General features: G+C 41.1%; 1 protein-coding gene across 1 annotated transcript in view; it reads right to left on the minus strand.

Moving 5' to 3' along the window:
* Window positions 1-2,678: 2,678 nt before the first annotated feature.
* The window catches only part of LOC124252872 (NF-X1-type zinc finger protein NFXL1-like), a 35,346-nt gene continuing 22,547 nt past the window's right edge, over window positions 2,679-15,477 (minus strand). The window contains 7 exon segments of the mRNA XM_046686545.1: window positions 2,679-7,026; window positions 10,677-10,886; window positions 11,439-11,675; window positions 12,111-12,242; window positions 13,321-13,434; window positions 14,139-14,298; window positions 14,458-14,578. Coding sequence (XP_046542501.1) covers window positions 6,799-7,026; window positions 10,677-10,886; window positions 11,439-11,675; window positions 12,111-12,242; window positions 13,321-13,434; window positions 14,139-14,298; window positions 14,458-14,578 — 1,202 coding nt within the window. The 3' untranslated portion in view covers window positions 2,679-6,798.

The following is a 15,477-nucleotide window of genomic DNA, read 5'->3' on the forward strand; positions in this document are numbered from 1 at the left end:
TTGGGCAGTCTTTGTTGTGCCGAAATACGGAATAGATTGATGCCGGATTACAGGGTATGTATATGATCATAAATTAACTAGCTTCTGCCGGGACCAAATTCTAGTGCCGGTATTGAGAGCATGCCGGATTGGAGGGCTGTCGGTTTTGGGGGCTTCCACTGTATTTATTATAAACAAAGTTCAGTGTAAGAATTGACAGAGTTTTGTGCTTCTGTTTGTATAAACATTAACTATGGTTCTTTGCATTAATTTGAATTGTACAATGTTCACACCAGTTTACATGTTTGTACCTCTATAAACGCCCAATATATGTCAGTTCTTAAGTCAATAAAGCAAGCAGTTATTGGTCTGAACATACCCACACCTTCGTGTGTGGTATATATAATATATGTGTGATGTTTCTAAGCAAATGGTGAAGGTTTTATGTCATTCTTATAAGCTTGTTTCAGAATGTTTGAATCAAGAAACAGCTCAACAGCATGTAAATATGGAAGACAAGGTGTTTCACTTAGGTTTACTGCTGTGCAGTAGAAACATTTTCGTGTTTTCTTTTAGTGTTTGAGGCCATGTGTGGCTCATTTGTCTACTGCACAGTGCAGAGCTGCATGTTAATGCTACACCCGTGGTCTTTGGTTTCTTCAGAGTAGCGGCACCTTAGACCAGCTGCATTCTAGGTTTTCTTCGGAGTAACCTGCCATTCCATGATACAACTGAAATACTGTTCAAGGTGGCGTTAGAGGCAGTACATTCACTCAAGAACGTATATCTCCCAGGACAAGGAGAGTTTGCTGTAGAGTATCTGGAATATTTGCTTTTCCCATTTTTTAACTGTCAAAAGTGTATTTTTGTTGTGAAACATGCTATTTATTAAACTTTTAAGTAATGAGCCCTCATTTACCACAAGCTTCATAGTATGAATGGAAGAAATTTAAGCTGGTTTTATATTTAAGGTATCATGATTGTTTGCATTTTAAATGTTAACTATCTACATGCATTGGTTTGATTTTATCTGCAAATAACCAGAAGCCTGCTCCCATAATGTAACCATAGTAACATAGAATTACGATCTTTATACCATCAGGTGCAGTGGGGTAGCCTAGTGGTTAAACCGTTTTGCTTGTCACGCCAAAGACACGGTTCATTTCCCCGCTTGTGTGAAGCCTATTTCTGGTGTCCCGTTGTGATATTGCTGGAATGCTGCTAAAATGGCGTAAATCTCACTCACTTACTCATACCATCACTTCTTGATCCTAGGTTTTCATGTTTAAACATGTCATAATTGTCTGTAGTTATGCATATAATATACTGCTCAAATGAAGTAAAGACAATACATTCTTGCATGTTGCTGTTGTTAATCTGTTTCGTTTGTTGTCACGTGTATATGGAAACTGATGCTACACAGCAACAATCTTCTTAACCATAGATACCAGGTATCTCAGTTTGTCACGGTGAAATATGTCTTGAATAATGATCATGTTGTCCCAAAATGTGCCCCATTTTGTAATTAGTTCCACGCATGCTTAAGTATTGGTGCAATGCATATTTCCGCAGAGCTTCTTACAAAGTGAGAATGTAACATTTATGTTTTTGTTAAATTGTATAGAAATACAATGTACAGGTCTATGTAAATTAAGAATATTTGAAAATAAAAGATGAAAGGATTGAAATTTGTGATATTTTGAACAGGGAATAAAGGGTTATGACTGAATGTGTCTGTTAGTTCATGATACTTTCTTTTAGAAAAGTGTAGATCCACAGATTAAGGTGCATTGACAGTGAGGGGGAAATGTATTGTGTCATTGTATAAAGGACTAGTGCCAGCCCACCAATACCTGGACGAAGTGTACAATTGTCACGCCGAAGACCCAGGTTTGATTCCCCACATGGGTACAATGTGTGAAGCCCATTTTGGTGTCCTCCGCTACGATATTGCTAAAAGCGGCGTAAAAACATTCTCACTCACGATGTGTACAGTCTACCAGTTTTAGTACCCTTAATGCCAAGCGGGCTGGCTATTGCATTCTGGTGTGTTTTACTGCTCCATATAGTTATTTTCAGTATATACTTGTCTGGCATTCTAGACAAAGATGGACTGCATTGCAGTGCAACTATTAATGCATGCATGTCAGTAAGTATTGTCCATAGACCCTTCCACGGACAATACACAGAAAGGTTCTGGCAGCCATGGTGTCCTGCCCATATCATGACACACCAGGTCTAAAATCTGTGATGTTGCCTTACACTGACATTCACAGATGTAAGGAAAACACCCAAATTTGTCCATTCCTGATAGAGGGAATTTCCACTCCTCTTAAAACCTTACATGAGACCATTGTGACTCCCTTTTATTCTGGGCAATGCAAGTATCTGGCAAGAATGTCTGGAGTTGTTAGTGGTGGTACAACATGTGATTGCTGAGCATCTGCACAATTTCTAACTCTGCTGACCTGATTTTGGATTAATTGATCCTGAACCCTTCTTGTTGATATTGGCCATTTTCTGTCAGCATGTTAAGACACAATAAACATATTGGCTACTTGATGACGGTTTCAAACATACCAGTAGCCCTTAGGCATTCTTCTCATTGTAGATGCTGCTTGTTTCATCGCATTGAAGCAAGGTAACCGGAATAGTTTAGATTCAGTGCAAGACAAAACGGACATATTTGACAAGCTAAATCAGATGAACACAATTTTATTATCATGAATCATTCAGATAACATAATAATCAATTACAGCAGGCAGTGGACAGCTATACTGGCTAGAGAATCAGCCCATCAGTTTACCAGTTGGACATACAGTACCTGCAAGAAATTCACAAGCGGTGTCTATTTTACCAGCATCAGCTTATTTTGGGAGGAAGTTAGTTGAGTTACAAGTCTTCTCAGTGATATTGATAATAATAATATGGCAACTTATATAGCGCTGAACTCCAAGCCGCAGAGACATGCTCTAGGCGCATTCAACATGGACATTTTTATCCCAGCTAAACCCAACCTACCTGTGAGGCGCTAGAAGGTTAAGAGTCATATGACTTATCCTGCCAGGTACCCATTTTCTGCTGGGTAAGCTCGGTCAATTTTGAGTTTGAGTGAGTGACTTTAGTTTTACACCACACTCAGCAATATGCCAGCTGTATGGCGACAGAGGCAATTTTTAACAAACTCTCTTGCCTAAGGTGAGTCCACATACGTGCTTCGTTGTGTGGCATGACAGAAGTCCTAGAAACTCTCAAGAGTCAAGCTGTCAACATGGTCACCAATCAAAGGACTCTACGTGACCAACATTGCTTAACTTCAACTGTTTTGTGACCTACAGGACCACCACATGGCGTGGACATACATACATATTGAGGATGACTTGGCCATTCATGGCTCTAATGGACACCTGACAAGGGAGGTAAGAAAGGGAGACAACTTCTTTATTATATAATGATGTGATGTTTCGGGATAGGATCTTATGCCATTGTCAAGCGTGGGTGTACAAGAACCTGTGCCGAAATGTTGCATCAAAATATTTGAAAAAAGAAAGTTGTCATCCATAAAGTATCTTACCTTCTTATCATTCATCAACTTCAACCAAACTGATGACAAAGTTGAGTCTAAAAGTTGATTATTTTGTTCTTAAGTGTTCATTTAACTTAATTTTGCGTGCATCCAGAAACAGGCTGTCTATATTAGACTAGTTTATATCGATTCTTGTCTCACATGACCTGTCCCTAAAGTGTCATAAAAATACAATTCACATTATTTTACAATCACTTTGTGGAAGAATAACCTCTACAACAAAATACAAAATGTCCCGCCCCTACTCTCTCAATTTAGAAAGCAATCATTAGGAATAACGACTGAAGCTGGCTCTATTGAGTCACACAGCTAAATATGCTGTCTTCAATCCCTGAACATGGTGACTACTCCATTGATCACGGAGATTGTAAAATTTTGAATTGTAAGTAAGCATGTTACGGCCAATAAGCAAAGTGACAAGCTACCAGTGAGGACAACAAGTGTACTTCTAATATACATACACAGTATTCAGATAAGCACCATACTGCTTGTTTACCAATCCGGTTCCTCTTTTGGAAATAAATATGTTTAAACCATACATACACATATGTAGGAGACATGGCCTCACTGTTTCACAGCAAGGACCAAATGCATATAAAAAGTGATTCACAATAATAGTTAACAACAAATAATTCCACTTATTACACTGTCAAACTTAACACCACTTAAACAACAAGAACCAAGTGTAGATCACAATCATCCATATTAATCTTTTATTGAGTTCTAAACTCAAAATGACCTCTGTTGAATAAAGTTTTGATTGATGCTTATTTGAAAAGTTTTGATTATATTTCATCATCATAACTGAAAACAATTAAATTCATCCATATAAATCAAAGAAATTTTTTGGGGTAGGATTCAGACCCAAGGCCAGCTAATCCTTCCGAAGGGAGACAATTCTGGATAGCCACTGTACCATCAATGCAACTGAACAGCTGAGTGAGTGAGTTTAGTCTTACGCCACTTTTAGCAATGATCCAGCAATATCACGGTGGGGAACACCAGAAATGGGTTTCACACATTGTACCCATGTGGGGAATCAAACACGGTCTTCAGCGTGATGAGCGAACGCTTTAACCACTAGGCTACCCCACCACCCCACTAAACAGCTAAAATATGAACATGGATATGATTCCTGGGAAAGACCTCTTGAAAATAAATGACTCAAATTAAATTATGTCACTTGGTCTGATAAATTTGATAACTCATAACAATCAGACGACATCAACAAACTTAACAAATGGCAGACTTTCACCAACAATAATACATACAATAATGAAATGGTTTCTCATATACCCACATCGTTCCAAGTAAATACAGAATACTGAAATGCTTAAAATACCCAAGTCCATTGTATTCATGTTAACCACTGGAATCTGAAGCCTTTCAGAACTTCAAATTCCTCTGCATGAGAGTGAATCAGTGTGTGACAGTGACTTGTGTATCTTGCAACTTCAGACATGAGCTGTATGATGATCCAGTATTGATAAATCCAGCCAGATTAACATTCTATGTAGATCCACAACATGAGGAGTGAGTGTGCATGGTTTCATGGCACTTTTTTTTAAATATTTCAATGAAACAATCGCAGCGGAAACGACAAATCGGATTCACACACAGTACTTATGAGGACAATTGAACGTGGATCTTCAGCTCAACACCTTAACCACTCGGCTTCCCAACAGCCCATACTGTAGACGTGGATCAATGGAAACAACTACCACCACCACCAAGACTAACTCAGACCCCCATTTTGGTTATTTGTAATATTCCAGCTATATATGTGGCACCCGGCAAATAACCAAGTTTTAGCAGTCAAACCTGTAAAACATGAGCAGTGATGTGAGTCTCTGAAGAAGGGTGAGATGAGTCACAGTCCGACCACACATGAGCAGTGATGTGAGTCTCTGAAGAAGGTGAGATGAGTCACAGTCCCACATGAGCATGTGAGTCTCTGAAGCAGTGATGTGAGTCTCTGAAGAAGGGTGAGATGAGTCACAGTCCGACCACACATGAGCAGTGATGTGAGTCTCTGAAGAAGGGTGAGATGAGTCACAGTCCGACCACACAATCAAATATAATTTCTTCTTACAACCAGCAAATGAACGCTGGGGACCAATTCTAATATATTTCTGTAATAAAAAGCTAATTAAAAAAAAGAAGAAGATAAAAAAATGATAGACAACATATTCTGCCATGTCAGTGTAGCCTTAGTGTAATGCTTTACGTCACTGATGGGGTGTTTGCACAGAATCAGGCGCTCAGGCAAGTCTATCATGCAAACCAAAACAGTTTCACCTACTGTGACCACAGACATTAAGGATGGGGGAGTGACTTTTGTATCATGCAGCAGACGGCACAAAAAATTTTGGTTGTCTCAAAATACCACAAGAATCTTATAATCATCGGAATCTAAATAAAGAAATTAAAGTAAATTTTTTACTGTCAAACAATTGTCTCAAGAAACATTTGATTTTCTAATCCAAATTTCTGATTGTAAAATTTCTGTTCTAATGTGGAGGACAAATTTGAGGTACTGGTGAGTTTGACATGACTATGTAGTTTTTCAATTCATGCAGGGACTGACAAAACAGTTGCTGATTGGTTCGATTTTGAATTGACATGTGACAGGAGTGATGCATGACATTTTGAGGGACAGATCTGTTGTCCTGTGTTTTTCTATAGAGAGTAGTATTCAACTGGATCGGGTGGTCAGGTTCTGTGATGTGCTTGCTCGCCTGTGATTGTATTGCTCATTATCCATCACTGCCTATTAACTGCTATATAGCTGGAATATTAGTATGTGTGTAAATATACAACCAAAGTAGAATACAATGTCGTTTAACTTAATTCTCCATATTCCTGTGCAAGAATTAAAAACCCTCATAAACTACTACTAAAAGTGAAGGATCATCCAAGTTTTTCAAATTACTACAGTTAAACTGATATGCCAAACCTTTTTCAAAACATGAGAGAGTTAGATGATCCTTTACTTTGTTTTGAGTATTATATATCCAAGGGAATCTAATAGCTGATATTGCCTTCTCACAATAATTAAAGTTGAAATTTTAAATTAGCATATTCAGTGAATATTGACTACACAAGCTACAGCCGAGAGGACTGCACAGAGATACACTCTTCTCAATCCTGATTATCAAAGCTGATACTGCAGACACGATCAACAATAAATTAAGAGTAAAGACTTAAAAGTTCATTTTGTCTTTCAGCATACATCATGAAGCTCCCAGCCACAACAGGAATACTGCCACAAAGACTGTGACAAGTGAGGAGACAATGATAATGACTGTTTTGTTTTTCTCCCAAAATGTTAATTCCACAGTTTCCTCCAGATGCTTGCGCTTCTTCCTCCTGCCTTTCATCTTCCTCTCAAATTCTTCCAGCTCCTGCTTTTGTTTCTTCTCTTCTTCCTCCTTCTTCTCCCTTTCAGCAGACTCTTTCATCTATAAATGAAGTATTTACCTTTAAGCAATGAAGAGACATTTTTCACTTGGACAGATTTGCTTTATCTCATTTTCATTCCATCCCCTGAGATGAACTTCTCTATAATTAGGGTTCAGAAAAATAGGATTCTTTGCTGATCAACTAACAGTACCAATCAATTGCACACAAGCCTATACCAGGCACCGATGCCACACACACAAGCCACACACAGTAAGTGCAATATCAATAAATATCAAGCACACAAACTACACACATCAAGCCACATAGATCAAGCACACAAACAGCATAGATCAACCACACAAACAGCACAGATCAAGCACACAAGCCACATACATCAAGCACACAAGCCACATATATCAATCATACTAGCAACATATATCAAGCACACAAGCCACATAGATCAACCACACAAACAGCATAGATCAACCACACAAACAGCATAGATCAAGCACACAAGTCACACACATCAAGCACGCAAGCCACATAAATAAGCACATACGACACATACATCAAGCACACAAGCCACATATATCAATCATACTAGCAACATATATCAAGCACACAAGCCACATAGATCAACCACACAAACAGCATAGATCAACCACACAAACAGCATAGATCAAGCACACAAGTCACACACATCAAGCACGCAAGGCACATAAATAAGCACATACGACACATACATCAAGCACACAAGCCACATACATCGAGCACACAAGAACATATATCAAGCACACAAGCCATACAAAATCAAGCACACAAGCCACAAACATCAAGCACACAAGTCAAATATCAAGCACACAAGTCAAATATCAAGCACACAAGCCACATACATCAAGCACACAAGTTACATACATCAATCACACAATCAACATACATCAAGCACACAAGTCACAAACATCAAGCACACAAGCAACATACATCATGCACACAAGCCACATAATCAAGCACACAAGCCATACAAGATCAAGCACACAAGCCACACACATAAAGCACACAAGCCATACACATCAAGCACACACACATCAAGCACACAAGCCACACACATCAAGCACACACAAATCAAGCACACAAGCAATACACATAAAGCACACACACATCAAGCACACAAGCCACACACATAAAGCACACAAGCCACATACATCAAGCACACAAGTCACATTCATCAAACACACAAGTCACATTCATCAAACATACAAGTCACATACATCAAGCACACAAGCCACACACATCAAGCACACAAGCCACACACATCAAGCACACAAACAACCATACACATCAAGCACACACACATAAAGGACACAAGCCACACACATCAAGCACACACACACATCAAGCACACACACACATCAAGCCACACAAGACACACACATCAAACACACACACATCAAGCACACACACATCAAGCACACAAGCCACACACATCAAGCACACACACACATCAAGCACACAAGCCACACACATCAAGCACAGAAGCCATACACATCAAGCACACACAAATCAAGCACACAAGCCACATACATCAAGCACACAAGTCACATTCATCAAGCACACAAGTCACAAACATCAAGCACAGAAGCAACATACACATACATCATAGCACATAGTCACAAACATCCACATAGCAACATACATCAGGCACACATACATCAAACACACAAGGTCATCAAGCACACATCAACATCAACACACAAGCCACATAGCACACAAGCCAAGATCAAGCACACAAGCCACAAACACAAGCACACAAGCACACACACACATCAAGCACACATCAAACACACAAGCCACATACATCAAGCACACAAGCAACATACATCAAACACATCAAGTCACAAACATCAAGCCACACACATCAAGCACACAAGCCATACACATCAAGCACACACACATCAATCACACAAGCCACACACATCAAGCACACAAGCAACATACATCAAGCACACAAGCCACAAACATCAATCACACAAGTCACATACATCAAGCACACAAGCCACACACATCAAGCACACACACATCAATCACACAAGCCACACACATCAAGCACACAAGCAACATACATCAAGCACACAAGCCATACAAAATCAAGCACACAAGCCACACACATAAAGCACATAAGCCATACACATCAAGCACACACACATCAATCACACAAGCCACACACATCAAGCACACAAGCAACATACATCAAGCACACAAATCAATCACAAACATCAATCACACACATCAAGTCACACAAGCCATACATCAAGCACACAAACATACATCACACATCAATCCACACAAGACACATACATCAAGCACACAAGCAACATACATCAAGCACACAAGCCACAAACATCAAGCACACAAGTCACATACATCAAGCACAAGCCACACAAGCACACAACACACACATCAATCAACACACAAGACACATACATCAAGCAAGCACACACAAGCACACATACACATCAAGCACACACAAGTCACAAACATCAAGCACACAAGCCACATACATCAATGCACACAAACCACATAATCAAGCACACATCAAGCACACAAGACCACATACATCAAGCACACAAGCACACATACATCAAACACACAAAGCCATACAAGATCAAGCACTTCACACACAACATAAAGCCACACACACACATCAAGCACACAAGTCACACACATCAAGCACACAAGCCACATACATCAAGCACACAAGTCACATACATCAATCACACAAGTCACATACATCAAACACACAAGCCACATACATCAACACTCAATCACACAAGCCACATACATCAAGCACACAAGTCACAAGCATTCATCAAATCACACACAAGTCACATACATCAATCACACAAGCAACATACATCAAGCACATAATACATCAAGCACACAAGTCCACAAACATCAAGCACACAAGCCACACACATCAAGCACACAAGCCATACACATCAAGCACACACACATCAATCACACAAGCCACACACATCAAGCACACAAGCAACATACATCAAGCACACAAGCCATACAAGATTCAAGCACACAAGCCACCACAAGCACACAGCCACAAGCATCAAGCACACAAAGCCATACACATCAAGCACACACATCAATCACACAAGCCACACACATCAATCACACAAGCCACACACATCAAGCACACAAGCAACATACATCAAGCACACAAGCCACAAACATCAATCACACAAGTCACATACATCAAGCACACAAGCCACACACATCAAGCCACACAAGACACATACATCAAGCACACAAGTCACACACATCAAGCACACAAGCAACATACATCAAGCACACAAGCAACATACATCAAGCACACAAGCCATACACATCAAGGACACAAGCCACACACATCAAGCACACAAGTCGCACACATCAAGCACACAAGTCACATCAAGCACACAAGTCACACACATCAAGCACACAAGCCACACACATCAAGCATTCAAGCCACACACATCAAGCACACAAGCCACACACATCAAGCATACCAGCCACACACATCAAGCACACAAGACACATAGCTCAACCATAGAAACCACACACGCCAGCCGAAGTCAAACATTCCAGCCAAAGCCACACACAGTGTACATCAGTGTATCTCACTTTCTCCTCCTGCATGTCTTGTTCTCCTCTATCTCACCTTTTTCTTCTCATCCTTTGTCTTCTAGCACACATCATCACAGTCTAACACAGCCTTCTCCCCTCCATCTTGTCGCCGCACAGTGTTGCAGATCACCTCCTTCTTCTTGCGGCGGCATGAACAGAGCACCATCACCTTCTTCTTACACTGGCCAGGACTTGGGCAGTCTCCGCTGTGACACGTTGATGGACACTGGTGGCCGCATGAGAGCTGCAGACAGACGGTAAGTCAGTATGGCAAAAAGGAACTACACATACTTGGGACAATCCAGTATTTGAACCTAGACCTCTGATGTTGACACACTGGTAAGAAGTGAGGTATTTCCCACCTTAACAAGCTGAAGAACTGGATGGTGAATAGCAGTACTGTTATCTTCACAACTTCTTGAGTGTTGTTGACAGTAAAGTGGACTTCTGCTGAACATTTTGAACATTAGTTTAGACTGACTGACTGAGTTTGGTTTTATGCCGCTTTTAGCAATATTCCAGCAATATCACGGCGGGGAACACCAGAAATGGGCTTCACACATTGTACCCATGTGGGGATTCGAACCCGGGTCTTTGGCGTGATGAGCCAACGCTTTAACCACTAGGCTACCCCACCGCCCCACACATTAGTTTAGAGTGATTGCAGCCAAAATAGAGGATTTATAGCAATGATGTAATTGGAGGTAGAGGGTAAATTAAAATCATAGGTTTCTGTGACTTGCATCACCTGGATCACTCATGCCCTCAGATACAGTGAAGATGATATACTACTCACTGTGTTGGTGCACTGTCCAACACAGGACTGGAGTTTGTCTTGCTGGTCCTTCATGGTGACAGTCCAGTCATGGCAGGGGATGTGTTTGACGACGGCCTTACAGTGGCATCTCATCCGCACCATGCTCGTACAGTTGGGACAATCACCGGGGTGACATGGGAGGCGACAGGGGTGCTTGCATCCCACCGGGCGGCCCCTCTCACATGGTCTCTCACATGCCTCACAGTTCTCTCCTGCCTGGAAGAGGTAAGTTTCTCAGATTAAAGCATATTCTTTAAACTTAATTTATTATTAACTTGCTAAAATGTTTAAAAAAAGGCAATTTTGGGTGCATTGTATCAAATCAGACATGACCACAACTGAGAAACTGTTATAAGAGTTAGGAGACTTAAGTCTTTAGGAAGTATACTAGACACATTTCCACAAGAGCAAGTCCAAGATGATTTTCTACGGAGATGTAGATTTAGAAAGGACTAACATTCAGTTAAAGAAACCTACTCCTGGCTAGATTTTCTCTGGAAGTAGGATAAACACAGCCTTTTCTCTCAACGTGACCCCAATGGAAACCTACCATGTTCTGGTCGACAGGTCCAGTGACAATGTGACCCCAATGGAAACTACCATGTGCTGGTCAACAGATTCAGTGACAATGAGACCCCAATGGAAACTTACTGTGTGCTGGTCCACAGATCCGGTAACGATGTGACACAGGATGGGACATGTGTGATTCCCACATGCCAGCTGACGATCACATGGCCGTGCACAGGAATATGGTGCAACTTCAGCACATGGAATGTTTGACACCTGTGAAAACAAATCATGGTTAGCACCTAATACCATGTGTATAGGCATGATCTATTGGCAGGGCTCCAGATAAGGGCTGTATCAGCGTATGTACAGATAGAAAATATGCACGATATGGTAGGAAATATTTGTGGAAAACGTAGCAGATACGCACCACAGCAGTGGTGTACGGTCTTAGAATCATTTTTAGTCGTATTTATCGGAAAAAAGTATTGTTTTATTGTTCATTGACCTGTTTACACAAGAGTAGCAATGTTGTGGTGCATATACGAAACGAAACACAAGATTACCGATACTCCAATAATTTCCATTTAGTACTCTAAATGGACTCTAAGGTTTTCCCGTACTCATATACTGAAAAAATAAGGAGTACGTACTCCTGATGTTGAAAAATTATCTGGAGCCCTGTATTGGGATGTTGTACTGTGGTAAAGGACCTGTGAAGACCTGTGTTAGGGATGGGGTGATCAGACTTGCTGACTTGGTTGATGTCTTTGTGTCCTATTTGTGGAGACTGATGCTGATAATGCAATCACAGGGTTGTTATGTTTAGACAGAGGTTTAGATCTTTCAGAGACTACACTGATATAGCTAAAATATGGCTGAGAGCAGCGTTAAACAACAAAGAGTAATGCACTAATCTTAAATACCACTACGCATTCAGGTGCAAATATATTATAACCCTGTTTAATAAGAGTTGTTACTTCCCTTGAAAGTTGTCTCCCCTGTCAAACTCTTTCTTGGTAAAAACAATGAAGTATTTCCGGGGAGCAAAAACAACCAAAAAGGAATGGATGTCATTCCTGTTGCATATGGAACAATTATCGTGGGAAACAAATCAATGGAAAATACATATCGTTCAAGTGAGCACCTAAAAATAATTTAACCCAGCTCCAGAAAAACTTGCTGTTGTGAGGTTTTACAGATCTGACACATATTTATCGCTGTTGTAGGCTTACACTACATCTGACAATCAGGGTCTGTGCTAAGCAATATTCATTGCACAGAAACAATCACTTACAGCTCATTATACAAAGCCTTTGCCACATTAGGCAGAGATTAGAGTTACCTCCCTTACCTCGTGTTTACCCATGCATTCTGTAGGTATGGGAACCTGGCATGGGGGACAGGGCTTCTTCATTGTCTGTATCACATAGGCAGGCCTAGCCTCCCAGGGGCCTGCTCGGGGTCGCTGTAGGGGAAGGATGGAGTCATTACACAGATCAACCAGAAGTACCAATGATCACATGATCTCATTTTATCTGAGAGGTAACCCCTACATGGCACAAGCTTTTACAGTAGGAGGCTGACTAGAATCTGACATCTTTAGTTGACATTTCAACTGAAAAACCTTCTCATCTTTCCTGCAACTAAAATACTTTCTCATCTTCTCTTCATCTAAGTTACCTGTGAAGGTCCGGGTTAGAATTGATCTTCAGTAACCCATGGTTGTCGTAAGAGGCGACTAACGGGATTGGGTGGTCAGGCTCGCTGACTTGGTTGACATATGTCATTGTATCCCATTTGCGTAGGTCGATGCTCATGCTGTTGATCACTGTATTGTCTGGTCCAGACTCGTTTATTTACAGACCACCACCATATAGCTGGAATACTGCCGAGTACGGCTTAAAAATAAACTCACTCACTAGATCTAAGTTTTCTCACTCATCTTCCCTCCAATTTAAAATCTTCAAGGTCTCTACCAAGGATCTTCTGAGGAGGCCACAGAAACACAACTCTGGATTGTGTGGAACAGATATACAGAAACCTACACACGTCTCATAAAACCAATAGGGCAACAATCGTAACTCATACCCAACCACATTTATACACCACTCAACCAAACTCTAGCATGGTTGATAAACATTTTTCTACAATCACTGAAGATTTCTCCACCTGGTCTTCCACCTTGACCTTGACAGCATCGTGACATTTGACTGGGCACGTGTGTTCACACTTCGGTAGGGGCAGTAGACACTTCTGTTGACACGGTGGGCACTCGTCAAAGTGACATCGATGTTTGTCTCGCGTTGGGTGGTGGCAGTTCGGGGCTATCCTAGACAGGGACACAACAATCTCAACAAAGATGGGCATACAAATACATTCCATGATATGACGGTAAATTGGTATATTCCAACAATTACTTGGATTGAAATGTTTTCAAGGTTTTTTGTCTATACACGGTTGAAGGAGCAACTGATACTGTTGAACTTACTGGCATTTCTTGTTGCATTTGGGTGGTGTCATGTCCTTCTCCCTCCCACACGGCACTGTGATGGACGTGGACTTGCAGAAACATGACACAGTCACTGTCAGAGGGCACGGGTAACATGGGCCTGCCATACAAACAATCAAAGGTGAAAATTGTAATAAATTTGGCAATTTTAACTATAAATTCTATATTTATATACTTATTCCATCTCACATGATACTGTGTGGACAATACAACCATTGGAAGTGTCACAGATGAGGAAAATACAACCACTGCAAGTGTCACAGATGAGGACAATACAACCACAGGAAGCATCACAGGTGAGGACAATACAACCACTGGAAGTGTCACAGATGAGGACAATACAACCACTGCAAGTGTCACAGATGAGGACAATACAACCACTGGAAGTGTCACAGGTGAGGACAATACAACCATAGGAAGTATCCCAGGTGAGGACAATACAACCACAGGAAGTATCACAGGTGAGGACAATACAACCACTGGAAGTGTCACAGATGAGGACAATACAGCCCCAGGAAGCATCACAGGTGAGGACAATACAACCACAGGAAGTATCACAGGTGAGGACAATACAGCCCCAGGTGAAGTGTCACAGGTGAGGACAATACAGCCCCAGGAAGTGTCACAGGTGAGGACAATACACCCCCAGGAAGTGTCACAGGTGAGGACAATACAACCACAGGAAGTGTCACAGGTGAGGACAATACAGCCCCAGGAAGTGTCACAAGTGAGGACAATACAACCCCAGGAAGTGTCACAGGTGAGGACAATACAGCCACAGGAAGTGTCAGATGAGGACAATACAGCCACATGAAACATCACAGGTGAGGACAATTCAACCACATGAAGCATCACAGGTGAACACAATATAACCATAGGAAGTGTCACAGGTGAGGACAATATAACCCCAGGCAGTGTCACAGGTGAGGACAATACAACCCCAGGAAGTATCACAGGTGAGCACAATACAACCACAGGAAGTGTCACAGGTGAGGACAA

This window comes from Haliotis rubra, unplaced genomic scaffold, assembly GCF_003918875.1.
Source record: "Haliotis rubra isolate DU_JTF1 unplaced genomic scaffold, ASM391887v1 Scf528, whole genome shotgun sequence".
Classification (NCBI taxonomy): Eukaryota; Metazoa; Mollusca; class Gastropoda; order Lepetellida; family Haliotidae; genus Haliotis; species Haliotis rubra.